The sequence below is a fragment of the Trichogramma pretiosum genome, unplaced genomic scaffold (genome assembly GCF_000599845.2).
Source record: "Trichogramma pretiosum strain Unisexual culture from Peru unplaced genomic scaffold, Tpre_2.0 scaffold2, whole genome shotgun sequence".
NCBI classification, from domain to species: domain Eukaryota; kingdom Metazoa; phylum Arthropoda; class Insecta; order Hymenoptera; family Trichogrammatidae; genus Trichogramma; species Trichogramma pretiosum.
Window position 1 is genome coordinate 3,984,133 of NW_019641687.1, and position 26,373 is coordinate 4,010,505.

Here is a 26,373-nt window from a genome sequence, read left to right on the forward strand (position 1 = left end):
GGCTTTTTTACCTATAAGTAAAGATGGGATTCTACGTTTGGTATCTGGAGGAGATAATGTATTAAGAATTTGGAATTTAAATAATTTCACGAAGGAACAAGAAAATAGAGAACTTGATGTTTGTATCAATTACTTTTGTTTTATAATTTTTTATTATATGAAATTTTAATGTATTATAAACTCAACAGGAAAGTGATAGAGTGGTTGCAGTTGATTGTTTTAAGCAGAACGCACATTTAATTGCTTGTGTTAGCAAAAGCCAATATTTAATAATATGGAATATATTATTAAATAGTACCAAATTGATAAATCTTGGTGAAGTAAGAGCAACATGTTTGAGTTGTTGCCCCCACGATAGTTATATTGTGTCGATTGGTACAAAATGTGGTTTAATTTATGTTGTGGATATTCAAGGATCTGGTACTATTAAATATAGATTAAATATGCATTTGCTTGAGATAAATAGCTTGTCATGGTGTCCTGTACCAGTTAATGTTTTTGAAAAAAAAAATACGATAAAAGAATATTTATTAGCATCTGGTTCTAAAGATAGGTAAGGGAATGATTTCTTTAAACATTTTACCTCATAAAAAATAAACAATTATCAATATTTTTAGAAAAATAACCATATGGAGAGCTGGAACTGATGGAAAATGTCAATTTCAATGGCTCGCTTTTAAGAATCATTTTACATCCTTTCTTTGGATAAAACCAACAATTTTACTATCAAGTATGCCATGTGGGGGACTTGTCTCATGGGAATTTTCTGCAGACTTCCAGTGCCGCACCAAGCGGCATTATTTAGGCGAGTCGCCAATTTTTTAACTCACTGTAAAAGTACCTAAATGCACCTAGGAAAAAAAACTAATGCATGATTTCGATGGAAAATTGCCTCAGCTCTCCGATGAAAGGTCAGATTTTCCAAAATTTTTCGTTTTACCCCGAAGCGTTGCGGGAAAAACTTTAAAGTCGCTCAAAAAATTCATTTTCATGATTTTTCTAAATAGTCTAGATCGAAAGATCAGAAAATTTTCCATCGTTATAGATACTATCTAGACAGGTACAGGACAGATATAGCGAGAGAAATGAGAAAAAACGTGGTTTTTCATAGGTATTGCATATAGTTATTTGCTTATAACTTTTTTATGACCAATTTTAGCGATATGCACCACAAAAATTCGGTTTCAACGGCCCAAAATACATAAGAAAAACTTTGGTGCACCCATCAAACAAGACGTGGCCCACGGTGGACCCACTGGCCCTTGGACGCGTATGTATTTCCCTACCCACGCGTGTGCAGACTAAACTTCCTTTAGCACCCGGCGAGAAAAAAAAGTCCCTCGCCTTTACGACTCGACGTTATTCGATCTCTTCAAACTATTTCGGATCTCGTGAATAACGCGACTTTCTTAAGCATAATCAGACTGCAGCAAGTCTTATCTCTTTTTCGCGCGTGGACAGTACAATAAGTCTTTATCGCCGCGTACTCTATTGTCACGCCAAATTTACATATCTATGCGTATTGTAATATATCTGTCATTAAACTACGGTCAGCTGAATCAAAATCGGCGCAGCAGTAAATTATCTACTATACTTATAGATATGCCGCGATCATTTCATTTGATCGGAGCGCGGACAGTTCGGGGTCTTCGTTGCAATTGCTTGCGCGCAAGTGGGCAAGAAATCCGCGTGCACCACCGCACCGAAGACGTCGTCTATCTAGCTGCCTGCCGCTGCTGGGCGCTGGCTGCTACGAGCTGATGTGCTTTTCGGAGCTGCCTGCCTCGAATTCGCATGCTTCTGCTCGGTCTGCGGCTGCTGCGACTCTGGCATGTCTGTGTAATAGCATTATTATATTTACACGCGCTGAGCCTAACCACACGGAGATCGAGCGAATGAGAGCCTCCACGCGATATATGTACACAATAAAGTACATAATACCATAGAACGCACGCTGGGTACGAGGTGCGTTTTGCCTAACATCATCGGCAGCAGCAGCAACGCATATTACATACATCACGCCCAGCGAACGCAGTGTTATTGACTCCCCTGCGATAATTCACGTTCCAAAGTCCAAGACTGCGTGTGTACATGTGCACAATATATTAAGCTCTCTGTCTCTGTTGCGCGCGCGGACTGCAGCAGCAGTAGCAGCAGCAGCAGACTCGCTTTCGTACTTGGCGTGCGAGGCATCCATCGGTCCTCGACTGCATTAAGAATTTTTTTTTATCCTGAAATTAGACCAACGACTCGATTATATGTACCCCGTTAGCAGGCACGATACAAGGTGCAAAGCATACGAGGGATAAAAGTGCCGCGGCGCGTGCATATAGACCTTGCCAGACAGATCGAGACGATTGTCGAAAATTCTCTACTACACCCATCGCAATAGACGTATGGACATATACACGCACGTATAGATATAGATATAAAATAGACATATAGATATATAGTGTGTGTGTGCGCGACTCCGCGAGTGCCGTGTGACTTGTGAGACTGTGAGTGCACAGGCATTTAGCAATTTGCACACATAGACGTGCATCTATGCACATATACACCTCTTACTACAGTGCAGTGCATGTATATAGCAGTAGCAGCATTGCATAGTTTATCAGCTGCAGCAGCAGCAGCAGCAGCAGCAGTGCTCGACGGTCTGGGTGTGCGTGCGAATTACACATACGTGCCAGACGACTACACTCGCGGATACATTGTACAATACTGATTCACTGCGAATTACAGTATCACGCCTACTCGCATAAGGCAGATTGATTAAATAAATAAATAAACGAGCACGCGCGAATAATACGGGCATAAAAAAGTAAGGTTGAACGTGCTGGCAGCTGCGCAAAACCAGGCAAAACGGCGAGCAATCAGGCGCGGAGGACGACATCGAGCCAGCGACGCAGCAGCGCGGCCAATCTCTCGTGCGAGGGTGAGCAGCAGCTGAGTTGTCGTCGTCGTCGCCGTGGTCGTCGACGTCCTGCTCGTAGTCGTCGACAACTGCTACTTCAGCGTCAGCGTCGACAAATCGAGGAGGAAGTCCCCGAGGAGAAGCAACAGCAGCAGCCCAGCCGAATGGATCCCAAGATCGGCTGGTATCAGCCAGAGCAACTGGGACCCGCCAAGGATCTCTGGCTCAACATCTGGGAGACCGGCAAGGAGCTCGACAATCTCAACATCAGGCCGCAGCCCAACAATATCAACAACAATAACAGTGCCGACGCCTCGAGCACCACGTCTCCGGTTCAGGTTTGTCGTATTGTCATTGCATCTTTTGCCCGCATTATAACGCCAGCTATCCGTCTCTCACTCTTCTGCTGTCATTTCACGCCCTGCGTCGTCGATGGCCTATCGGCCCAATCAATCGTCCTACGATGCAATCGATGCTCCAATCGTGCCTGATTGGATCGACGCTTTTTTTCTCGTTTCCTTCGTTCTTTCATTTTTTTTGTTTCTCCTAGTCGTTAGCCGTCAAGTCTCCGATGAGCTTGCCTCGCCGCGCGTCTCTCGCAATTTCTCCCGCACTTCTCGCTTCTCGGTAATAAATATAAAGATGAGAAAAAGTAAACCGTCTTCTGCTCTCGAGTAACGCCTCTTGGAATTAGGCGTCAGCTTGGCCCCTCGCATTACACGCGCACTTACCTTATACGAGTGCACGCTTCCGCGTCGCATTGTTCCCAGCTTTTCTAGCCTATAACGCATTGATTTACGAAGCTCGACGTGCTTGTCAGTAGGTGAACGTAGACCCGCGATAAGTGTTTGACAGTTGTAATCGCATTCAGTCTTGATCCGTTGCATCCTCAGCAGTTTTGTCAACGTTGGCCAGCACGAGTTTTTATAGTATGTTTCGTACATCGTTGCAGAATCATCAGACGCATCAGCCCGCCAACTCCAATCCCACGATGATGAGAAATGCCAGTAGCTCGACGACGTTGACGAGCCAGCAGGATTACATACCTCTGGATAACGTCAACAAGTATCCAAACAACAGTTCTGACAGCAACGGTAGGCTCAGCCACCCTGGTCAAACGACAAGTAACTACTACAATCCGTCCAAGAGGAAAAGGGAGAATCGCGCCAGCACCTACGCCATGAATGACAATTATAAACAACTTGTCGGCGTCTATGGTGGCTGTCCTTGGCGAATACCGCACAAAACATATTCCAAAGGAGTCATTGGGTAAGCGCATCTGTTGACATTATTTATTGTCCCTTGCATCGGTCCATTAATTTACCTTTGAATTTTCGAGGTTAGGTTAACGCATGGCCTATACATTGATGCATCTGCCCAGTTTTGAGTATTATAATAATTCTTGTTTCATTTGATTTTTTTCAGATTGCATGAAGAAATCCAGGATTTCTTTCTCTATATGTGTCCAACCGTTGAAGAGCATAATCTTAGATTAAGAGTTATCAAGCGAATAGAAAAAGTAATTTATGATTTGTGGCCTGAATCTCAAGTCGAGATCTTTGGTAGTTTTCGTACTGGACTTTATTTGCCCACAAGGTACTGGTTTATTTCTAATATATATTCTTTTAATGATTTTTACCTCATTTATTATTCCATGTTAATGATTTTAGTGACATCGATATAGTTGTGATTGGATTGTGGACGAATCTTCCACTGCACACCCTTGAAAGGGCTCTTATTGATGAAAATATTGTAGAACCATCCTTTGTCAAAGTTTTAGATAGAGCTTCTGTACCAATAGTCAAACTAGTAGATAAAGAAAGTGAAATTAAAGTTGATATCAGTTTCAATATGAATAATGGTGTCAAGTCTGCAGAATTGATTAAAGTTTTCAAGTGCCAATATCCTGCACTCGAAAAATTGGTAATGGTTCTCAAACAATTTTTACTTCAAAGAGATCTCAATGAAGTTTTTACTGGAGGTATATCATCTTATAGTTTGATCCTCATGACAATTAGCTTTTTACAGGTAAACATATTTTTATATTCAAAATTTTCATCAGCTAATACAAAATTCATTTCTTATTATTATTTCATTTACAGTTGCATCCACGAAATAACGTGAATAATCCAGATGTGAATTTGGGAGTGTTGTTGATTGAATTTTTTGAGTTATATGGCAAAAAGTTTAATTATGTAAAGACTGGTATACGCGTCAAAGGAGGTGGTACTTACATATCAAAAGAAGAGGTAAAACAAACATTAAATAACTTATGATATATGTAAATTAATTGAATCATTTACAACAATTTTTTTAAAGGTTCAAAAAGATATGGTTGATGGATACAGACCATCTTTGCTCTGCATAGAAGACCCTCTTACACCAGGCAATGATATTGGTCGTAGCAGTTATGGTGCTTTATATGTTAAGGAATCTTTTGAATGGGCTTACAATGTGTTATCACAAGCTGTGAATCCTCTCAATACTTTGGTTAATGACGCAAACAAACAAAGGTTTGTTATAAACTATAAAAATTGTTGTTTTAAAACTAACTGATATGTTATTTTTAGTATATTGGGAAGGATTATAAGAGTAACAGATGAAGTTGTAGATTATCGTATATGGATCAAAAGAACATTCCCCGCAACTGAACCAGAACTTCCTTCTAGTTCAACTGGTTCAGAAGCATCTACTCTGTCCGCTCCTGCGAGTGAATCGGTAATTTAACAATTTATTTTTCAAGCAAAACTTGAAAAATGAATAATGCCTGTCTCTGTGTTAACTATTTGTTAAATGTCTCGCAGGAATCTGAATGCAGTAGGGGAAATTCACCAAATACTGGGGAAAAAAGTGAGGAAAGACACAAAGATAGGCATATATTCAATTATCAACATCCTCATGGTCATCTTCCATACAAAAAAACTTACAAACCATCAGCACACGGTAATCATCACACTCGTTACCATCTCAGTAGAGATAAATATTAGAAAAATAGTTTTAAACTTTTTTACAATTTCATTTCAGCGCATCAAAGCATGCGTGCAGACTACATGCGCAACGTAAATAATCATTCAAGTGGACATGGTAAACTGAAAAATAATCAGTTTAACAGCAATAATAATATTGGACATGGACAAAATCAAAGTTTAAGGTTACATGCTATGAAACGAAAGAAGCATACTATTACAACTCGTAGTCCTCCAGGCGATTGTGTACGGTGATGAAATGAACAAAGGGCTACTGTATAAGTCTCCTACTTAGACCAGCAATAATCTCAAAAATTATTTTAATTTCTAAGATTAATGCCAATTCAAGAGCCAATTTAATAAGCTGTACATTGTTATTGGACCAGTAAGTAATTTATGTAACATTTCGATCAATTGCGTTGATGAGAACTATTTCCAATTACTAACGTTGACCAACCTATTTTACGATAAGGAATTTTTTGTAATGGACCTTTCTCTGATTGGCTCCTATAAAATTATTTGATTCCAACATCGCAATGCAACTAAGTTTTAGTTAAAAAAACCATTTTCGGGACTTATAATTATATTGGATTATTTTGAATTCATTAATAGTCGTCAAAAATGAATATTTTTTAACTTCTTGTTGCACGATTTTGCAATATTTGAATCGAGCGCTTCAATGGGTGCAATTTCCGAATAGTCTAGCGTCTCCGTTTGTTACCAATATTCTCTTATCACGCGTATAGAACGTGATCCGTGACAAATAGATTTAATATTTCAATTCGCAATATCTGACATCGTTAATTACAATTGGTGTTTTTAGCACCTATGATGTATGATGTACAGGTATACAAAAGCTTTTGAAATATTTTACTGAAAGATTACTGAACGATTCGGCACATAAAACAGCTGTTCATAGCTTGCTTATGTTACTGTGATTATGCTTCAAAATATTCTGATTATTGTTTGTATAAAGATTTGTGTAAAGGTTTATTAGCTAGACTCTGACTGTTTCAATATGTATAGTAAAGATTCTATCAGTATAATTAATTCTAAAACGAAAAATAATTTGTCATAAAAAGTCATTTAAACGTAATTTGCACTTTTAAATATAAAATAAGTAGTTACTACTGGGTTCAACAGTCAATCATGCGCAAAATGATTACTTTTCAGACATATATAAAATATATAAATTTATATATATTTTATTTGAACCTAAATTCACTTTTATTTAATAAAATTTTCGATTGTTACGTTGCGTTTTTAAGACTTTGCAATGCATAAATAATTTATTATGTGCCAGGTGATAAAGAGATATTGATAGTTATGATAAAGACTTAGTTTTTTATAATAAAACTATATTCTTATAAAATACTAGAGATCATTAAAATAATAAAAAGATAATCTCTTAAGTAAATGGTGATAAAATAGGACTTGCCTAATGTAAATAATGTAAAATAAAAATTAACAAAATACAGAACATCGATTCTTGTAAGACAAAGTTACCCAAAAGAAAAATTTTTAATTTGAACGTGTATAAATTAATGACTAAGAGAGGAGGAAGAAAAAAGTCTTAAAACAGTGTTCTATATCTATAAATATGTATAGATAACGTAAAACCGTAGATTTATAATTATTGTCCATACGAAATTTTCGTTAATAACTTAATTTTTCTTTTGTATGATACAGCTTTACCTTCATTATATTTGTAAGTGTCATACTTATAAAGATCTTTGTACAGCTGTCGCAGTTTTTCTATAGCATAAAGCTTTATTACTTGAAATCTTGTATCTGCATACATAAATTTTAAGTAACTATTATTGCATGTACAGGTAAACGAACATACTACATCACATCGCAAATATGCTGTATGTATTTTGGTTCCATAAACATGTACAAAAGTTCAAAAGACTGCATGCATACATAAAGTTTAAGTGGTCATTGTAAGATATCGACTATTTATATACAAATATTGTATCATAATCTCAAGTACAAATACTTATATAGTTCATTACATTTTGTAAAAAATAAAAAAACAACCCTCGGAAAAAGAATTTTGTTTTTAATTCAAAATACCAAAAAAAGCACTAAAGCAGAATTTATAAATGTTGAGAAATAATATTTTAACTAAATGGGAAATTTCATGACTGATTACATTTATCTTTAATTTTTACTAAATTGATACGAAAAAATAAGGGAGAATTTAAGAAATTTTCAGTTCTGTAAAATTTATTATTTTCATCGTTATACAGCAGTCACAAATTTTATTAGAATCGTACATTGGTAAATGTGCGATGCTATAATTATTACAATATTGTTAATTGGCACTTAATAGTAACAATGTTAAATTTTTGTCAATAGCAATAACAGATTTAAAATTAATGGTTTGCACATTCAGAAAAAACGTTTACAGTAATGAAGTATGAAATAACATCAAATAGAATTATTTGAAAGTAAATGTTGAAAAATTAAAAGCTGAAATAGAAATAAGTTCATTTCAAGCTATAGAAAACTTTTTTCAATTAAAACTATATTCAATGATATAATTTTTCTTTTCAAATTGGGCAATGCGGTAAGTATCCAGTGCAAGCAGCTGCACCACATAGACATGGCGTCCCACTTGAACTATGGACGGAATCGATTGTAACTCCTGCATAATTAAATGTTATTTCTTCCATTGACTCAATATCCTTAATTGCAAATAAACAGAGTCTTGGTATTACCAAATCAATTCTCACTGGAACCAACATTGCATTTGGTTCACAACTATGATTTGCATATCTTCCAATGTTTCCAAATTTTGCTGGATCTATGCAAGTCGTAATTTTTTTCTCTCCAATATGTTCTGTCACCACAAGCACATAATTCATTTGTCCTTTAACTTTATTTTCGTCAAATCGTTTATAAGCTTCTTCAATTCCAATAACTTCACCAGCATATTCACAGATGAATTGTCCTTTTCTTATGAGTTTAGAAGTAAACAACCCAAAACCGATATTTTTTACAATTGTTTCTTTTATGACCAAACAGTCTAAAGGTCCTTGTTGCACCAAACGGTTACCACATTTTTCATTGCAAGTACAAATCGAGTTACACTCAGTCAAAACATTTTTGCTTGCATTTGACAATTTATTGTTTATATAATTTTGAGTGCCATGAATGCAAGAACAAGAATTTTCCTTGCATTCTTGTTCACAAGAGCACCCTAAAGCAAACGTTGTTTCAAAATCATCAAGTTCACTTCCTGGGCCAGGTATATTACTAACTACATACATTACATCTGGCAATAGATGTTCATAATTATCAGCACCATAACTTGCTACAATGCTTACCATTTTTATAAGTTTAAATGAATTGACCAAGATATAGTATAAGAAGCTTTACTCCGATAGCAGCATTGGGACAAAAGAAACACATTTTTTTAAAATATTTTGCATTGAGTTAGCTATACCAGTTGGTATTAAAATAAATTTATATCCTACAAATATAACACCGCCTACAACAGAAGCTTTGAGTGTAAACTTCAGAACTTTACTCGTTAATGAGGGTGGGGGTATGCTGTAAAATGGTAATATATTTTAATTTTAATTTCTCACATTTCAACGAAAAAAAAATAGTATTTACCTCATAATAAGTGGAATATCATCTGCAGTAACTTTACCCCATTTTTCAACAATTCCAAGAGTGTGACCTGCACCAACCACACCAACTACTCTAGTAGGTTCCTTTACACCGTTAGGATGTATTCTAGTTCGGCATGCCAACTGCAGAGAGTAAGTCAAATATGTATCGCGCTCTTCTACAAAAACTTTTTTTATCACTGGGTATTCTCCACTCAACTCTTCCATCATTTTTTCAAGAGCATCTTTGGCTTTGTATTTCTCAACTTCACTTTGAGTAATAGGTCCAGTTTCTGTCAAGAGATTCCAAGTTAATTTCAGAGTCTGCCACCAAGTTAAAGCAGCTAGTGCTCGAGCAAATGTTATTTTAATGGGTCTGTCACCCATATGTATAACACAATTATAAATTTTTTTAGCCTAAAATAAAAAAGTTAGTCAATATTTGAGTTTTTGTAAAACATAAAATCTGCAATTCATCTACCTCTTTCAATGCTCTTCGAAACTCTCCTCCTGGGGCTAACCCTAGCACTTTAGTAATATTTGCAGACATGTTCAATAATAAAATGTAAAATAATCCTTTGTGGACACCATTTTTTTTAATAACATCCATGGCTTTACCTAAAAAAACAAATAAGGATTTGAAAATAAGAAATGAAATTACTTTCACTAATGAAATCTGAAAAGTAAGTGCTTACTGTAATCCAAATTCTTAGCTTCTTCAAGAATAGTTTCTTCATCCAATTGAAGTACATGAATTCGATCTAAACAAAGTTCAACCATGACAACATGTGGCCGTACAGCTTGTATCACCTAGATAATTGTTAGAAATGTTATTTTTAATTTTTATAACAAATTTTTAGGTATATGAATTCATACTTTAGAAACATCATTTTGACTTTCTATGCTAAAGTGTGCTGTTCCGATTAAATAACATTTACCACCTTCCTTAGTGGTCAGTAATGTAACTGTTTCTGGAAGATCATCCATATTGATTTCGGGTTCTTTCTGATCTGAAGCTACATCATTGAGATTATCTTCAATGTCACAATCTGAACCAGGACTAATGTTTTCTGAAAGTTATATTAAATATGCATAAAAATATTTTTTTAAATATTACATGTGTTATCAATCAAATTTTCTCTTAGCTTTAAAGATTGTATTTTTAGTATACACTGAATATTAGGTATGCAACTTATATTCATCAAAAGAAAAAAAAATTTACAGAAATATGTTTAAGAAAGATCAACATAGTTTTCTACTCAAGTATAGTAATGTTTTTATCACTTAGTACCAGGTTTTTTTTTTGATTTTTTCAATCTTTTCTTAGAAAAAAAAGACATTTTTGAGATATGTTTGAACAGATACACAAACTGCAGCTGACCTTATTCAATTAGTGACAAGTAAAAGGTATATGTCACATAATTGAAACCTTAGCAACGCAACCATGCTCAGTGCTTCTTTTAACGTACAAGCTGTTATAAATTGTAAATAATTCAGTAGTTAACTTACGGTATTCCTGAACATCTATGACTACAGTTTCACTGTCTGGAGTCTCTGGAGTCTCTGTCCGCACGTCCCTGTCACTTTCATGCTCTTGGACTTTTTTTCTTTCTGAATCTAAAAATTCTGTAGTAGATTTTGTTTTATCGGTTTTAGAATTGATTGTGTTATCTGTGCTTTCAAAATGATTTTCTTCCATGTTGAAGTTCTTGGTCTAGCCTCCAAACTTTATTCCAGAGCAACTAAAGGCATCATTAAATAAATGAGTAGATCTTACAAATGTAAATACAACAGATTTATTTTAAAATGTGAACAAAATATAATATCTCATCTCAACAGTGAAGCAATTGAAACGTATTTGTATAGTAAAAACAAAGTAATGAACATAAGTAGCATCAAAATAAAAATTTTTATATTAACACACTTACCTTTTGTACGATATTTTAAACTTTCGAGTTATACGTAATTTCAACATACGTTTTATGAAGTTATGGTTGAACTAAACAATAAAAAAAAATTAAAAGTCAAAAACATCCGGATGCTATAAATAATCTAAGTAATAAAAAGGTAAACAAGGATTAAATTGTGCAAAAATGTGGTAGGTTATAGAAGTGGGCAATAAGAATAAAATAATTTGCAAGGTGTGCCGACTGCCGACTGCCGAGTAGCACGCTTAGTCCTCGGCAAAATGTATATAGATAAGCACCATATGTGACTCGGCAGCCACACCAACTAAACTGCGACGCGATCTTCTTCCGTCAAGTTATGGCGAAATATTATTTGCAAAAGTTAACTTTTACCGAATTAAGTGAAACTAAATCGAAACGTTTTACTCGTTATTGATCATTGAAAAAGATTTGAACTGGCAAGTTTTTATTATATTATTTCATAAAGTTGAATTTCTGATTAATTACCGATTCATTGTTTCTTATCTTGAATTGTTATCTGTTTAATAGTTAAATGATTTATCCTTTTTATATCTTTGCAAATCATTGAGATTTAATTTCGTTTCAATGTATAAAGAAAATTGTAGGTGTGATTAATAAAAACAAATTTGTAATTTCAAGTTTTTTTTGTAGATGATAACATGAAAATGTTTATATCATTTAAATAAAAAGTCTCTTTTTAAATCAATTGAGGAACAAAAAACTCTTGGTATTGATTAAATTTAAATAATTTATATTTCGACCATTTTCGTGATTAGCGCACCCACGCTTGTCATACATATTTGGAACTTTTTTCACATTTACAATTGATTTTTTAAATTTTTACACCTAAAAATCAAGTGAAAACGATATGAATGAACTCCTTAATTTTTTTTGTAATTGATTTTTGAAAACCTATAATAATATATGTATCATATATTTTTGCGCAAATCACTATCAAAATATTATGACTCATTATTTCGATTTTTAATACCATTTTCACTTGAACTATTTTTCATAGTGATTAGTTGTTCTATACCGACACACTAATATCTCTGAAAATATTCTATATTATATTATTACAATAAATTCAATTTATCATGAAAAACTATGAAACCTAACTTTCAGAGATATTTTTCAATTAATACTAAATTTTTACTTTTATTTATATGGGCCGATCTCTCGGTGAATCAATGTATTTATATTGTACATTAAAAATCGTGTAAGGCCGTTTTCGCATTTAATTCTGATTAGGGGAACTTGTTACATTCATCCTTAAGTTTAAAGTGCCATGGTTTTTTTTATCGAAGTGTTTTATGTATCGAAAGTTAGTTATTATATAAACGTCTGCATTTACAAAAAGGTTTTTGGTAGCACAAACATTCTCTAATATTTGGTTGTATTCAATTTGTGCAAATTTTAAAAATACTAAAGTATTTTGTAACTATTTTATATATTGATATTAAACCTTTATTCAATCCTTTTAAGAGATTTTTATTTTATTTCACTAAAAATAACATGTACAAACCATTCTTAAAATATGTTGTTCTTACTGCGGTACACTTAAATATATTTTTTACACATATAAGCTCATTATAGTTGGAGAATTGTTTTTTCATGGTAGATCGGACAATTCTTCTATCATATTGTTTTATCAAATGAATTACTATTACAATATTCTTACCATTCACGACTGGTACTTGGTACATCGTTGAAACGTTCAATCCCTGTTTTTATCTTAAACTACATCTTGTTGACTAGTGTGCAATTCATTTTACAACTAAATCAATTTTCAAGGGCTTTGTTTAATTTCAATTGTATTTTCAAATTGATAATTTCTCATATGAGAAATTCTGTATCGTAATTTATATTCAGATTTCATGACATTCATTTTCATGGAAAAAATAAAAAATTTTTTGATACATACCAAATATATTATTTAAATTATTTCTTTCATTCGATGTTTGAGAATTAAGCTCTAATTCTAGTTATAATTATCATCTATAGTTTAAATAAATACATTCTATTTCATGCACATTATAAAATGTTGCACTAGCACTTCAATTTTGACAAGTTTTTTCTTAGTTTAAGTTTATTTTAGTGCATGCATAAGTTCTATACATAGTAAAAGATTTTTCTTTGGAATAAGTGACAAATTATCAGTCTGTAATCAAACCCCTTTTCAAACAAAGACAAACAGCTATTTTGCACAATTACAAATAAGAATGTTTTTAAAATATGTAATCATTAAATACAATCTTTTTATTCATCACAATACTTTCTTATATTGATAACGATTTTAACAATTGTATGTGTATTATTTACAAAAACTCAAAATCTATTTTTGTACTTCCAACAAATTTTTTACAATCAAATCTTCTATTGGTGCAGTCTCAATAAAAATATTAATGTTTTATTTCCTTTATAATTTGGTTTTCAAACGTACATCTCTTTGCGTGATATCCTAGCTATATAAATTTGATTTATAACTACTTAATAGGGCGGATTTCATGCTTTTGTAGAGTACTATAAGTAGCATAACCATGATCGTTTTGATTTTATCCACTCGATAATGCATGCGCCGTACATGATAGTCATGTAAAATTGTTTCAATTTTTCAATATTACTTGTTATTGACCTAATTTTGTTAAAAATGCATATATTTTTAATGGTCTGGATTACTGAATCGCTTCATACGAAAATGTTACAGTAACTTTTATAATACTATTTCAAGATATCATTGTTGTGTAATTTTTATACACATAAGGCTTCTAGTACTTCTGTAGTTATATTTTGTATCACATTACATTGATTTTAAACAGCAATTACTGTGTTTCGTGAATGATCTATTGGAGAATATCGGCATCAAATAATTGTATTTTTGTCATTATATAAAATTAGAATTTTAAGACTAGCTTGGTATATCGTCGCCCCAGCGCAGGAAGATATCTATTTCCAAGCTGTAGCAAGAAGGATACTTACTCGCGCGCAGAGGCAAAAAGGTATCTATCTCGAGCGCAGCGGCAAAAAGGTATCTAATTCAAGCGTAGAAGCAAAAAAGTAGCTAATTCAAACGAAGTGGCAAGAAAGTTTTGACGCGCCGAATTTAGGTTGGCAACGGAGTCGTAAATGATAAAATTTTGTTTCGTATTAGAGCAAAAAAGAGGAAAAACATTTGAGCTTGTGTAATGATTTTCATCCATTTGTAATGCGAGCAAACAAATCAATCTCACCATGATTTCGACTCAATTTGCCACTTATAGAGAACTTTGTATGTTATGAAAGGAAAGTAGAAGTTATCGGCTTTACATAGCTTTGAATTAAATGTTGAATGTTGCATGTTGAAACAAAATTTTATCATTTACGGCTCCGTTGCCAACCTAAATTCGGCGCGTCAAAAGTTTCTTGCCACTTCGTTTGAATTAGCTACTTTTTTGCTTCTCGCTCGAATTAGATACCTTTTTGCCGCTGCGCTCGAGATAGATGCCTTTTTGCCCCTGCGCGCGAGTAAGTATCCTTCTTGCTACAGCTTGGAAATAGATACCTTCCTGCGCTGGGGCGACGATATATGGTAGGCCTGATTTTTCCACTAGACTGGCTTACGACTTTTTTTCTCGAATGTTTTTATTTAAACATTAAATCTATGTACAACGTGTATAAAAACACAAACAAAAATACACTAGAATGATCAATTACGACGGCTTACGACTTTTCTACCTATAGTAAGCTAACTACATACATACTTAATCTGAGTTTTTCTTGGATGTGCAATTATGAATTATTTTATGACACATTGATTCCATCTTAAAGCGCCTAACGAAGCGGTTAGCTTAATTTTATCCGTTTTGTTGGATTACTATCCGATAAATCTCCGTTGGGTTCAAAGATATTGATCATTGAGCAGTTTTGAGTTTTCTGGAAAATTTTTAATCGATTGTAGATGACAGAATTTTAATAAATCTAACTTCTTTAAAATATCAGGTACTCACATCTCCCATTACTGCAATTGGCGTAGTACCAGTAGAAAGAGCTACTTGATGTTCAATCAAGTAAAACATGTACTCGTCGTAAAGTAATCGAATAAGATGAAAAGATCCAAAACTTGCAGCACTTCTTAAAGTAAGATCTCTTATGACCATTGAACTATAAAAAGACCACTTGAGCAGGAACTGTCGAGCTGCTTTAGCAAAAGTAGGTTTGCCTTCGTAAGGTTCAAGAACCTGAGTCACAACGCCTTTCAGCCAAATTGCCCATTGTTCAAGCGAGTTTTGTTGCTGTAAAGTGACTTTGAAGTCAGCTTCTAAGCGCTGTACCATTGAATAGTCACACTGACAAACCCAGGAAGCCTAAATCGGACAAAATCAGATGCAATTCAATGTACTTAATTTCGTGAACGATAACATGTCTAAAGTATAAATTATAATTCATCAAACCTGCTCCTGTACGTTGTGGAAATCAACGCGATTCAAATCTGCGAGCATTTGGTTGATTTGACTATTGTTTTGAAGTACCGCGCGTGCTGCTTGAGCTAAATGATTCAGAGATGTGTATCTTCGTAAAGTTTGTGCAAATGCAGATACAGCAGTAAGCTTGATTTGCATTAACTCTTCAGGACAATCATTCATAGCTGTAGTCAACCAGGACTCCAAACCTTTGGCAAAATTTCTAATAGATTGAGTTAAAGGACCTGAAATTTTTTCAAACGATTAAATTTTAATGCTATGAATAAGAAAGTGATCGGAAAATTATATCAAAACTCACTGGGAATAGGCCTTAAAACATCGGGCATTAATACTTCTACAAGATTCTGATAAAACATGTAGTCTACTTTTTTGATAAACTCTTGGACTTCTATGCATTTGCATACCTGGTATAGTTTCGTCCTGATGAACATATTATAGATTAGCTTAATTTGCATTATTTCAATCAGCAAATATTTAAGCAAGTGTTTAAGTAAACTTACTTAGACAGGTAAGTCTCCTCTTCGCATTCACCGCCATTGTTATTGTCCTGGAGGCGCCAGAACTCGCGCCATAGACTCTCGATCGTGGCAAATTCAAAATTGGTCACGGCGCCGAGAAAAGCTTCGCAATGTTCTCGATAGAGATTGCGGAAAGTATCGATATCCTCCAGAGTACAATCGTCTGGTAAATCTGAGCTATGCCCAACTATGATCTCGGGAAATTCGGGGATGGCGTTGCCCGAACCACCCAAGTACTGATTGTACTGCGTCGATGTGACATTCGACAAAATGACATTGCTGTTGCCGTTGTTGCTGCTCGTGTGTACGTTGTTTTCATAATTTTCCGTTTGCTTTTGATTAACGAACTTCACTCGTTTGTTGTTCGTATGCGAGTTATTGACTTGTTGACGCGACGTACCATCCTCGTTTAGCATCACCAAAGGGGAATTTGGTTTCACTCTTATACCATAATAATGATATTTCGAGTTGCCCCTGGTTATAAAAAAGTTTTAATACTGTAATTCGTAATTCATTTATCGCAAAAGGCATTTCGCCTGAACTTACCTTGTTCCAAGACGACGCGTGCGTAAACCTAAAAATACGGATCTAATGAGCTTTCCAAAGCTTGCAGCATTCACTGGGTCGAGCTTGTTTTCTGAGCAATGGCGAAGGTAATGATTGTACAAAGTGGATCGAGGCAACGACACTCCATCAGCAGTCTCATAATTTTCTAACAACCATTGTACCTATACAAACAATCATGTATTATTAGTGACTCAAGTTTACACTTGATCATCGAAAATTTTGAGAGGATTATACACATAAATGAGTGTTACAAACTTATTAAATATTTAAAATGAAAAAAAGGCTCAACAGCATGATTCAAGCAAGTAGCTAAAGGACTAACACAAGAAAAGGACAGAACAAGGAAAGAACTCAACATTCGCATAATGGCGAGTATGAGGTGTGCGCTACAGAGGTCTGAGTGAAAAAACAAATGATCGAAGTGTTAATTAATGAAATTCCCTTACAGTAGCTTGGGAGACGCGAGTCGCATGCGTCATGTTAGCCGTGACCGAGGCAGCATCCTCCACGCTGATCTGGGCAGCACTCGCCGTCGAGTTACCACTAATCAGGTATGCACCGCCCCCACTAACGACGGCTTCCTACAAAGCAACATCCAAAAACGTGTTTTTTTCTAATGGCTCACAGTCTTCTCGTACTTTTTTTTTTCAAATGTTGTTAGTGGTTTAAGATATTGCAGTCAATTAGTGACAAGAATTGAATTATTCAATATTAGAAAAATCGGAAAGCAATGCATTATTTAATTCACAATGGACATGAGAAAATTGTTATTTTCGGTACAACGATCGAAAGAGAAACACAACTAATAAACTTACAGCACCGTCTCCTTGAGGGCTCGTACGAGCTGCTGCAGCAGCTGAAATGAGAGCATGAGTTGTAGGGTCATTCTCCACAACGCTTTGCTGAATCAAGTATGTGCCGTTTCCCTGTGATAACAATTGGCTGGTTGTCGCGTTTGAGCCAGTGACCTGTGTAAATTAATTTTGTTTTCATGAAAAATGGAAAAAATTTGATAATTCTGTTCAAATTTTTTTTTAATATTCTGGGTAAAGTATGTTGTAAACAAATAGGTATTTAAAAACATTAACTACTTACTTGAGCATATGTAACTGGAGTAGTTGCTGAGGTATAATACTGATTGGAGGCGGAAGTGTACATGGTTCCCGCTTCTCCAACAGCGTACACCGGATATGTCCTTTAAAAAAAGTACATTCATTTTCAATTTAGAAAAAAAGTTATTTTATTTTAATGAGAAATTTTAATTACATCTGGCCATTCGTCGGTATATACGTGGATCCATCGCCTTCGACATATTGGACATAGGTAGGATGCGTAACAGTTTCGGACCCCACGGCGTCGCTATCACCAGGTACTGCAAGTAAAACAATGAATATTAGTTTTCACTTCATTTCATTTTACTTTTTTTTCATTAATTTTACATTAATTTTACATTGATATTTTTTTTTTTTTTTAATATTTATTAACTAAACATTTTTATCACAAAGCTATTGAAAAAAGAACAGAGCAAAACATTTTTGGAAAAATTGTGTAAAGTTCATCAAGATTCTTATGTTGCGATTTTTTTTACAAATAAACACACTTAAGTCAGTTCAAAAGTGTCCCTCACCTACAGCCGTTGTGAGGGATGCGTAAGATGGTGATTCACTGGTGCCTAGCAAAGTCAGTGTGCAGTGAGTTTATATTAAAAGAACGATTTTATGTAAGCAAGTTTAGGTGAATAAGCAATACAGTGAGTGCATTACAAGAATTTGAAAACAATGTTGTTTAAATAATTTAAATTTTACCTGTTACAGTTATATAATGTGGTGAGCCACCAACAATAGTGCCTGCTGAGGATGATGCAGCGTCAGAATCAACAATTGTATGCTGACCAGAATGCGTTGTGTTAACAACTACTTGTGCCGTTACATGTGCTTGAGCACTGGATGATCCATTAGAGGAATCCGCTGTTGTGTCTAGTGAATCTTGAACTAGAAGCTATGACATAATGAAAAAAATTAACAAAAATGTTCAATAAAATTTTTTATGACATGATTAATCTTAGCAGTTATTAATAGGAAAAGATTTTAGAAAAAATTCTTTAAATATTCAAAATAATACAGCTATTTTAACCAATATTTTCACAGAATGCATAGTAAAAAAATAATATAAAAATAAATCCGTACAAATTAAAAAATTGTAGAATTTACCTGAATGGGTTGCAAGTTGTTTGGACTAGATGGATCACTAGTTACAACAGTGATTAACTGTTGACCTCTTCCTGTAGGAGTTTGTGAAGCACTGGCATTACCATTCGAATTGGAAGTAGTAACAACAACAACATTTGACTTAGAATCAACCCCCACTGCTGTGGACGATGAAGAATTACCCCCGCCATTAGCAGCATTGGCAGCTCTATTAGAAGCTGCCAGAGTATATTGGGTTCCAGTGGTAGTCATGGTAATGACCCCCTGCTCAACTGATGATCTTTTGGAATTTGATGTGTTACCGCCAGGTCTGCGTTTTTGCTTCTGCAAAGAAGACTCTATAAAACACAAATAAAAATGATTAGTATTTATTCACTTCATGAAAATATGTAAAAAATCGTGAAAAAAAAGTTACAATGAATATAGCTTCATCGTTAGATCAAAAATTCTCATTTTGTACTGAATTGTAACAAATTTTTTTTGGTAAGATCTCGAAAAAATTAAAAATAATGGTGGGAGTATAATGGTTAATTGAGCAAGTGTCATAATGAACTAGGTAGCTGTGAAAGCATAGTCGATCGGTACACACAGCTGTCAAGGGATGAATTGGGTAATGTTTACAGAACGACAGGGAGAACGTTGATAAACAAGCCCTGCACACTAATCACAAATTATCGAACACTTGCACAAGATTCGCGAGCCGCAAGCTGGCAGGTGTCGAGTCGGGGACGGGGGCTTTGATAACGATCAGCGCGTGGAATATATATATTTACCTCGAATCCATGACGAAACGGAGCTAAAGCTAATCGACGGGGTATGTAAGGCTGCACGAGATGAAGGGGCCCGTGCAGCCGAGGACGAATCGGTCGCGCAGCGTCTTGCAGAAGACGCGCTCTCGATCGAGCAGCAGACAGCTACTGGCCCGTCCGTGTCATTTTTTACAATGTCTGCGTGTGTTTGTGTACATAAAGTTTTTGGTCTGCGGCGTTAGGCACACAACAAAGGAGGTGCGAGTAATAGTTGTCGATAAGCCACATCTGCATCACGGGAGGGAGAGAGACAGAGAACGGACTGCGCGTAAGAACGCCTATATCTGTTGCAAACTAGCGTCTGTCACATTACAAAATGCACTTACGCATGTTTGTAAAAAGTGTACGTGCATGTAAGTAGTTGTAAGAGGCAAATTTTCAAGCCGTCAGTGACTCGATATACAATCTGTATACAAGCGAGAAAGCTAACCTTTAAAAGATACGTTTAATACAAGCTATACTTATGTATAAGAAGAGACGGGGCTAGCAAGTTGAACACGAAGGGTAATTAGTTATATAGCGGCAATGCAGGTATAAGCGCAAGTCGGTACGGGAGCAATAAGCTGATTCGGAGCAGGTGCTCACCCCTATATCGCAGCGGCAGCGGCGGCGGCGGCCCCGGCTAGGGCAGCCGTAATCCCGTCTAGAAACGGAGCAGCGGAGCAGGATCAAAGAAGGCTGCTCCGAGTAGCCGAGGACGACGGCGGCGGAGCGAGGATGAAAGCGATGCTAGCCGCGCTACTAAATCTCATCCCCCGAATCATCGTCGGCGTCGGCGTCGGTGGTGCAGTCGACGACGGCGTCATCGTCGTCTTTGCGAGGGTGCAGCAGGCAGCAGCAGCAGCAGTAAATTCGACCACGGCACTGGCACACGCATGCGAATACGTACAACGATACAATACTTTTGCCTATCGCAGGAGCACACGAACAATGCCAAGCAGTGTTGGTGGCGGTGGTGGTGGTGATGGTAGAGCTGGCGCGGATGTATAGCTGGTTTTATGCGTGTGCCGAGCAGATATTGGATATACACCTATTGGATGTGGACCTGATACAAGTAGTACACAACTGGAGGGAAATTGTTTGGGTTCGCGCGGATGCGAAAGAAAGAGAGAAAGAGAGAGAGAGAGAGAGTAAGAGAAAGAAAAAGACAAGGAGCTCGTTTCGAGCTTATAGCTCGGACGGGCAGGTAGTAGCTGTATTATGGGATGTATATAACTACAAAAGCAGCAGCAGCAGCAGCAGCGGCAGCAGTGCGCGCGAGAGAGACAGAGTATACGCGTTAGGGGCACCTAAAAAGGGGGGTTGATTCCAGCCGCGCGCAGGGGTGTAAGAGCGGACTGCTGCTGTTGCTGCTGCTGCACAATCCACATCACAGGCACAAATACACACACACACACGCATACATATGGACTTGTGCCTGGATAGGCGCATAGTGCGCGGACGACGATCCGAGTACCGATTGTACCGCCTCGCACTCACGCAGTACTCGGTGAAAGAGAGAGAGATAGATGGGGAAAGCGGCTCGTTATACCTATAGGAGAGCCCTACAACTACCCCCCAGGCTCGCTCGTATATATACATGCACGTAAAATAATCCAGACGAGTGTGCGTTGCGCCGCAGCGCTGCTCTCCAAGTGTACCGTGCGGACTGCGAGTCTATATATGTATACATATGCAAAAACTATATTATATTGCCTACGGCTTTTGGCCGTACCTCTATACATGGGTATAGCTTACGATATATTCGACTATGCGTGCACGAGTCGGGAAGCTTTGCGACTAGGTAGCCTTTAGTACGGCAGCTGCGTCGATCAGAGCTCTCAATTAGTCGGCATTAGGCTAGATTGATATTGTACTAATGAACGAGGGCTTAGAATTCCGTATGTATCAATCGGTCGGCGCTTAACGAGCACATGTAACAATTCGTCGTCGAGCTCAAAGCATATTATTGAGCATTAGGTACGTATCTATTACTCAAGTAGCGGTTTTTCGTCGTTTTCTCCTCTCGATGCGAATCGAAAGCTTTCACGTCATCGCGGCGCGATATAATATCGATGTCCATTTGCGCGCGTAAAGCTCCCGCGCACTGCTTTCGTTTCATCGGCGCGCGTATACGTTTACGATGATGCACGGCCAAGGATACAGTAGAGGCAATTTCAATGCAACCCCCGGAGGAAAGACGAAAGTATATCATAAGCGAGTAAAATGTACGTAAGCTTGTCTGTCGTGCGCACCTTCAAAGAGCGCGGCCGGGCACGTGTTTGCGCGTTGCCTGGGTGACACCTGAAGCCTGCAAGATCCGAGTCCGACGCGTCTTACCTTTGCCATATTCTACCCCACTCCTACTGCTTCGCTATCAATTACTATCTCAGCTCTGTATAGCTTTTATCCTACCCCGTGTACTTTGCTATACCAAATCGTAAACTGAACGATCAGAGCCACGCACACGGAAGCCGCCGCCGGCATTCGCGACATCAAAAAGCCTTTCCCGTATTACAAACACACAACTCGACTCTACTCGTACCGATCATCGGCTGTAACGAAATACTTTGCTCGATGCGCCGAAAAAAGGTGCACGGGGTCGCCTACTGGGGTGAAATTGAAATTTTAATTAGAGAAGAGAAACGACGCTGAACTGTACTTACGATCTCGAAAGTCGCGCAGTCTTGCAGCGAAGCGACACACGCGTTCGAAAGAGTGCCAATCGGCCGGCAATCGGCCGCAGATAATCCGAGTCACTGCGTCGCGTAGAAATCGATAATCGCAATCGAGAAAGGAGTACGCGTGATCCGAGGCGAGAGGTGCAGCTCGAGCAGTAGCCTGGCAATAACTGACGCGCTACATTGCATTTGAGCGTGGCGCGCGCCAAAACGGGAGGGACTTGCACGGAGAGAGAGAGAGAGAGAGAGAGAGAGAGGAACGGTTGGGCCCCTCGTATTTTTTTCCCTTTTCCAACGAGTGCGGGCGGTTTAAGTACTATGGCGAGTCGCGCGCGAGTAACGACGACGATGGCATATACACACGGCACACGGGCCTGACGATTGCGCGCTGCAGTACACCTGGCGTGTGCTTACACGACGCCGGTCACGCTCGGCGGACTCGCTCAACCCTCCTGTTTATATATTTGTATACCAACACGAGAAGCCGCAGGCCCGACGCAAAGTGACTCGCTTTGCCTCTCTCTCTCTCTCGCATACACGCACATATGCAGGCTTTTCCCTCTCTCGCTCGCGCGCAAGCGGCACCCTCATTTTTTTCTCTCGAAAGACTCCGATAGCTGTAATATCATGGTTCGCGTCTGGGGCACGCGCGCGTCTTTCCGACATATCGACGCTGTTAAGGAAGACTAGCACGTTTACATTTAAAAATGTATAGAAACGTGCTACTCTTCCTTAACAGCGTCGATATAGTCCGGGGCACTTTACTTGGTCAACAATTTTTTTTTACCCGCCGCTATACGTTTGATTCTCTTGCAAGTCAGGTGTATCGCGGCATCTTGCACGCGCGCGATCGACGGGTACCGCTGCTACCGGCATGTGTATACTGTACTTTGGCGTGAGAGAAGCGATGGACGCCGTTGACCGTTGCAAGATCTTCTAAGTGCGATTCTCGCCTTTTTCACGCATAAACCATCTATATTTTTATCGGTGGTCATCGCGATTTCGAAAATCGAGCTGAATAGGTCTGAGCAGGCCCTCGCGAGAGATGGACGCTTCATCGAGTAGTATTTTCGAACGACCGTTCGATTGGAAAAAGCTATTATGAAATTTCTTCTTGGGCTTTTTTTTGTCGTTCTAACGCACGATGCATTCAAAATGTCTCTCAACGTTGCTCGAATTTGATATCTCATACCGAGGCATAACAATTGCGACTCCTTTACTGATGGGGGGTTGTAGCATATAAGTGCAGGACGATAGTCGATCTCACGATTGCTTATAAAAGAAGAAGAAGGCGTATATATACGGTCGAGGATTTCACGCGTGACCGCTCCGATAATAAGTCCAGTTTAATTGAAAATCTCTCGCTATCTGTCTGCGCTCGCGTATATAACACAAAGCGAGACTTTGAGTGTATTATATACGACGCGTAGGTATAATATACTCGGGGCGCTCGTCGTTTCATCGAAGCGCACCTTATTGATGTATATTAAGTTCTATGCACTGCAGGCCGGCGAGCACATAACGTAATATGTGCGTGTGGCGGCTATTACACGTATATAGGTATATGAACGCAGTGGACAGAGAAAGAGCGAGCCGCACATATACAGTACAGCTACAGCTACAATACAGTACATTGCGCACACACCCCTATATATGTGTATAATACACTGGCAATACGAACACGCACGTGCTGCTACGCACGGTAGGGTTTTATTAGTTCTCAGGGCTATATTAACGACCAAGCAAGCCGAGGGATATTCGAGCGCGCACAGGTGAGTTATCAGCTATGTATAGATGGACGTGCGCACATGCACACAAGCAATACACGTATTGTGAACCTACACAGAGAGAGAGAGAAGCAGTCGGCAGTGGCCAAAGTCTACGTCTGTGTGCATAATACGTCACGATATTATTATTGGACCTCTGGTTCGCGCACCCTTATAGCACTTAGTAGCAGTAGAGTCCCTGGATATTTCTCGCCATGCACACGCACATCGAGCTGCTCGATATAATATAAGCTGTGCCTGATAGACATGTTATATGCCTATACCTATACTATATACATAAGCAGCACATCGCGCCGTGTACACCCATGCAGGCCCAAGCGATGTACACCGCTGTTGATAGCCACACGCACGCCAAAATCAAGTTGAACGACGTGTGCAGCTCGTGCATGACGTGCGCCAGAAAAAGAGAGGGAGAGAAGGGCCAAACAATGCCGCGCGAGCTTTTTGTATATTATAAGCAGACATCGACCCGCGTACGAAGCGTAAATCCGATGCAGCCGAGCTTCAATTTTAATCCTTATCGGCCGATTCTTCTTCCTTCTTTTTCATGATCAATTTTTTTTCTGCTCGTGTACCTCCCCATATGTAACGTATCCGAGCACGTGTAAACACGCGATAATTCATCGGAGCAGCTGTCGAGAGCAACGGACCGGAACGAGCGCGATACCTGATCTGCGAATTTTCAATGGCAACACGCGTCGAATGGTAATTGAGTGGGACGGTGCTGGCTCGCATCGAATACTCATCGATAAAATTAAAGGAAAAATATGAAAATATCGGACGCGTGTGTATCGATAGAGACTCTCGAATGAAGCCTAATCGTTACTCGATTGCGTTCACTAATCGTCGGTGGTGCGATCGCTATATTACCCGAAGAGAGAATCGTGCACACACCGCTGGAATATCAATTGGGCGAGGGAAATTATCATTGCACATCGTAATACGTGTCGTGTGTGTGTGTGTGTCTGTCTCACCTGCCTTCATGAATGACGATGCCGCCTCCCTGCGACAGGGGGGTAGTAGATAGCTGAGCAAGCAACGTACAGGCGCAGAGCACTCGTCTATGTATATATAATATATATCTGTAGGTGTACGCGTTGTATATCACTCGCTGGTGTCTTTGTCTCGCGGCTCTCTCTCACAGCTGTAAAAAGCACAGCAGCAGTACAGCGGCTTCGTGCGTGGCACCGGTCGCGCAAAGGCACGCCGGAGCTTTTTCACTTCTTTTCCTTCTTTCTTCGATCAGCTGCTGCTGCTGCTGCTGCTGGTGACACGCGACTGCCAACTGGAAATGCGACGGTTACAGGTACGTAACGTATGCGTTGCGTACAGAGCTGTCCACCATGAAAAGCTCTCGGTAGCAGCAGCAGACAGGAGCTTGGATCTATCGGAACAAGACTCGCGGTTGCCGAAAGGACACGAGCAGCAGCAGCGAGTTGGAACAGTCAACGGCCATTGTCGAGGCTCCGCTGCGGCATTATACTGCATCAACATCAACGCGCGCGCACTACTTCGCCGTTACGTATTGTCTTGCAGGCAGCCGAAGCACCGCAGCTTTTTCTATGTAATATCGCGGTGCGTAGTCAGCCAGCTCTCTTATACACGATACAATAGACGCACAAAGTACAATAGACAGCAGGCGCGCGCACACAAACACACATGCAGCACTCGGAGGAAAATTGTTAACTGCGTTAGTAGTTTCGAGTTGGCAGCTGACGCTCGTCGAGTGTGCCTTTGCGCTGCTGCACGCTGCCAGTAATTGCTCGTGCGCGGCTAGTGGCTACTGTGCTTATTACTGCCTTTATACCGTCGCTGCCACTGGTACTACCACAACTACTGGTTTGTTGTTGACAACGGGGCACGGTCGCCAAGGCAGGCACTGTACATAATATGCCGCAGTCGGAGGGATCGCGAGAGGCCAAAGCTGCAGCGAGTTATAC

At 38.3% G+C, this 26,373-nt stretch overlaps 5 protein-coding genes across 10 annotated transcripts; 2 read left to right on the forward strand and 3 right to left on the reverse strand.

Annotated features, from left to right (window-relative positions):
• The first annotated feature begins 394 nt into the window (after window positions 1-394).
• On the forward strand, window positions 395-831 carry LOC106658900. The gene is made up of 2 exons (XM_014381056.1): window positions 395-553; window positions 618-831. The coding sequence occupies exons 1-2, from the start codon at window positions 444-446 to the stop codon at window positions 823-825; spliced, it is 318 nt and encodes a 105-aa protein (XP_014236542.1). The 5' UTR covers window positions 395-443; the 3' UTR covers window positions 826-831.
• A 1,027-nt stretch (window positions 832-1,858) lies between these two features.
• LOC106658703 (non-canonical poly(A) RNA polymerase protein Trf4-1-like) lies at window positions 1,859-7,455 on the forward strand. 2 transcript variants are annotated; one of them, XM_014380779.2, is made up of 9 exons: window positions 1,865-3,249; window positions 3,864-4,180; window positions 4,337-4,507; window positions 4,582-4,939; window positions 5,014-5,160; window positions 5,231-5,424; window positions 5,482-5,629; window positions 5,716-5,854; window positions 5,936-7,455. In XM_014380779.2, the coding sequence occupies exons 1-9, from the start codon at window positions 3,076-3,078 to the stop codon at window positions 6,130-6,132; spliced, it is 1,845 nt and encodes a 614-aa protein (XP_014236265.1). In that variant the 5' UTR covers window positions 1,865-3,075; the 3' UTR covers window positions 6,133-7,455. The 2 variants fall into 2 exon arrangements, with proteins under 2 accessions (XP_014236267.1, XP_014236265.1); XM_014380781.2 differs by lacking the exon at window positions 5,716-5,854 and having other exon boundaries at window positions 1,859-3,249; window positions 5,936-6,068.
• Window positions 7,456-8,088: 633 nt separating this feature from the next.
• LOC106658735 (histone-lysine N-methyltransferase SETMAR) lies at window positions 8,089-9,227 on the reverse strand. Its single transcript, XM_014380824.2, has one exon. It carries the CDS (start codon window positions 9,210-9,212, stop codon window positions 8,433-8,435), a length of 780 nt encoding a protein of 259 aa, XP_014236310.1. The 5' UTR covers window positions 9,213-9,227; the 3' UTR covers window positions 8,089-8,432.
• Window positions 9,228-9,238: 11 nt separating this feature from the next.
• On the reverse strand, window positions 9,239-11,707 carry LOC106658734 (traB domain-containing protein). Its single transcript, XM_014380823.2, has 7 exons — window positions 11,426-11,707; window positions 11,007-11,239; window positions 10,374-10,567; window positions 10,193-10,307; window positions 9,979-10,115; window positions 9,502-9,914; window positions 9,239-9,435 (listed from the first exon to the last, which is right to left on the reverse strand). The coding sequence occupies exons 2-7, from the start codon at window positions 11,194-11,196 to the stop codon at window positions 9,258-9,260; spliced, it is 1,227 nt and encodes a 408-aa protein (XP_014236309.1). The 5' UTR covers window positions 11,197-11,239; window positions 11,426-11,707; the 3' UTR covers window positions 9,239-9,257.
• A 3,280-nt stretch (window positions 11,708-14,987) lies between these two features.
• LOC106658767 (DNA-binding protein RFX2) lies at window positions 14,988-26,367 on the reverse strand. Of its 5 annotated transcripts, none has more exons than XM_014380875.2 (14): window positions 25,408-26,367; window positions 19,181-19,515; window positions 18,776-18,968; window positions 18,598-18,642; window positions 18,237-18,342; window positions 18,066-18,165; window positions 17,786-17,938; window positions 17,417-17,551; window positions 16,950-17,131; window positions 16,386-16,877; window positions 16,184-16,305; window positions 15,856-16,109; window positions 15,412-15,768; window positions 14,988-15,337 (listed from the first exon to the last, which is right to left on the reverse strand). In XM_014380875.2, exons 1-14 carry the CDS (start codon window positions 25,415-25,417, stop codon window positions 15,248-15,250), a joined length of 2,574 nt encoding a protein of 857 aa, XP_014236361.1. In that variant the 5' UTR covers window positions 25,418-26,367; the 3' UTR covers window positions 14,988-15,247. The 5 variants fall into 5 exon arrangements, with proteins under 5 accessions (XP_014236361.1, XP_023317084.1, XP_014236363.1 ...); XM_023461316.1 differs by lacking the exon at window positions 25,408-26,367 and adding an exon at window positions 20,572-21,155; XM_014380877.2 differs by lacking the exon at window positions 25,408-26,367 and adding an exon at window positions 19,593-19,695.
• Between the last annotated feature and the right edge of the window lie 6 nt (window positions 26,368-26,373).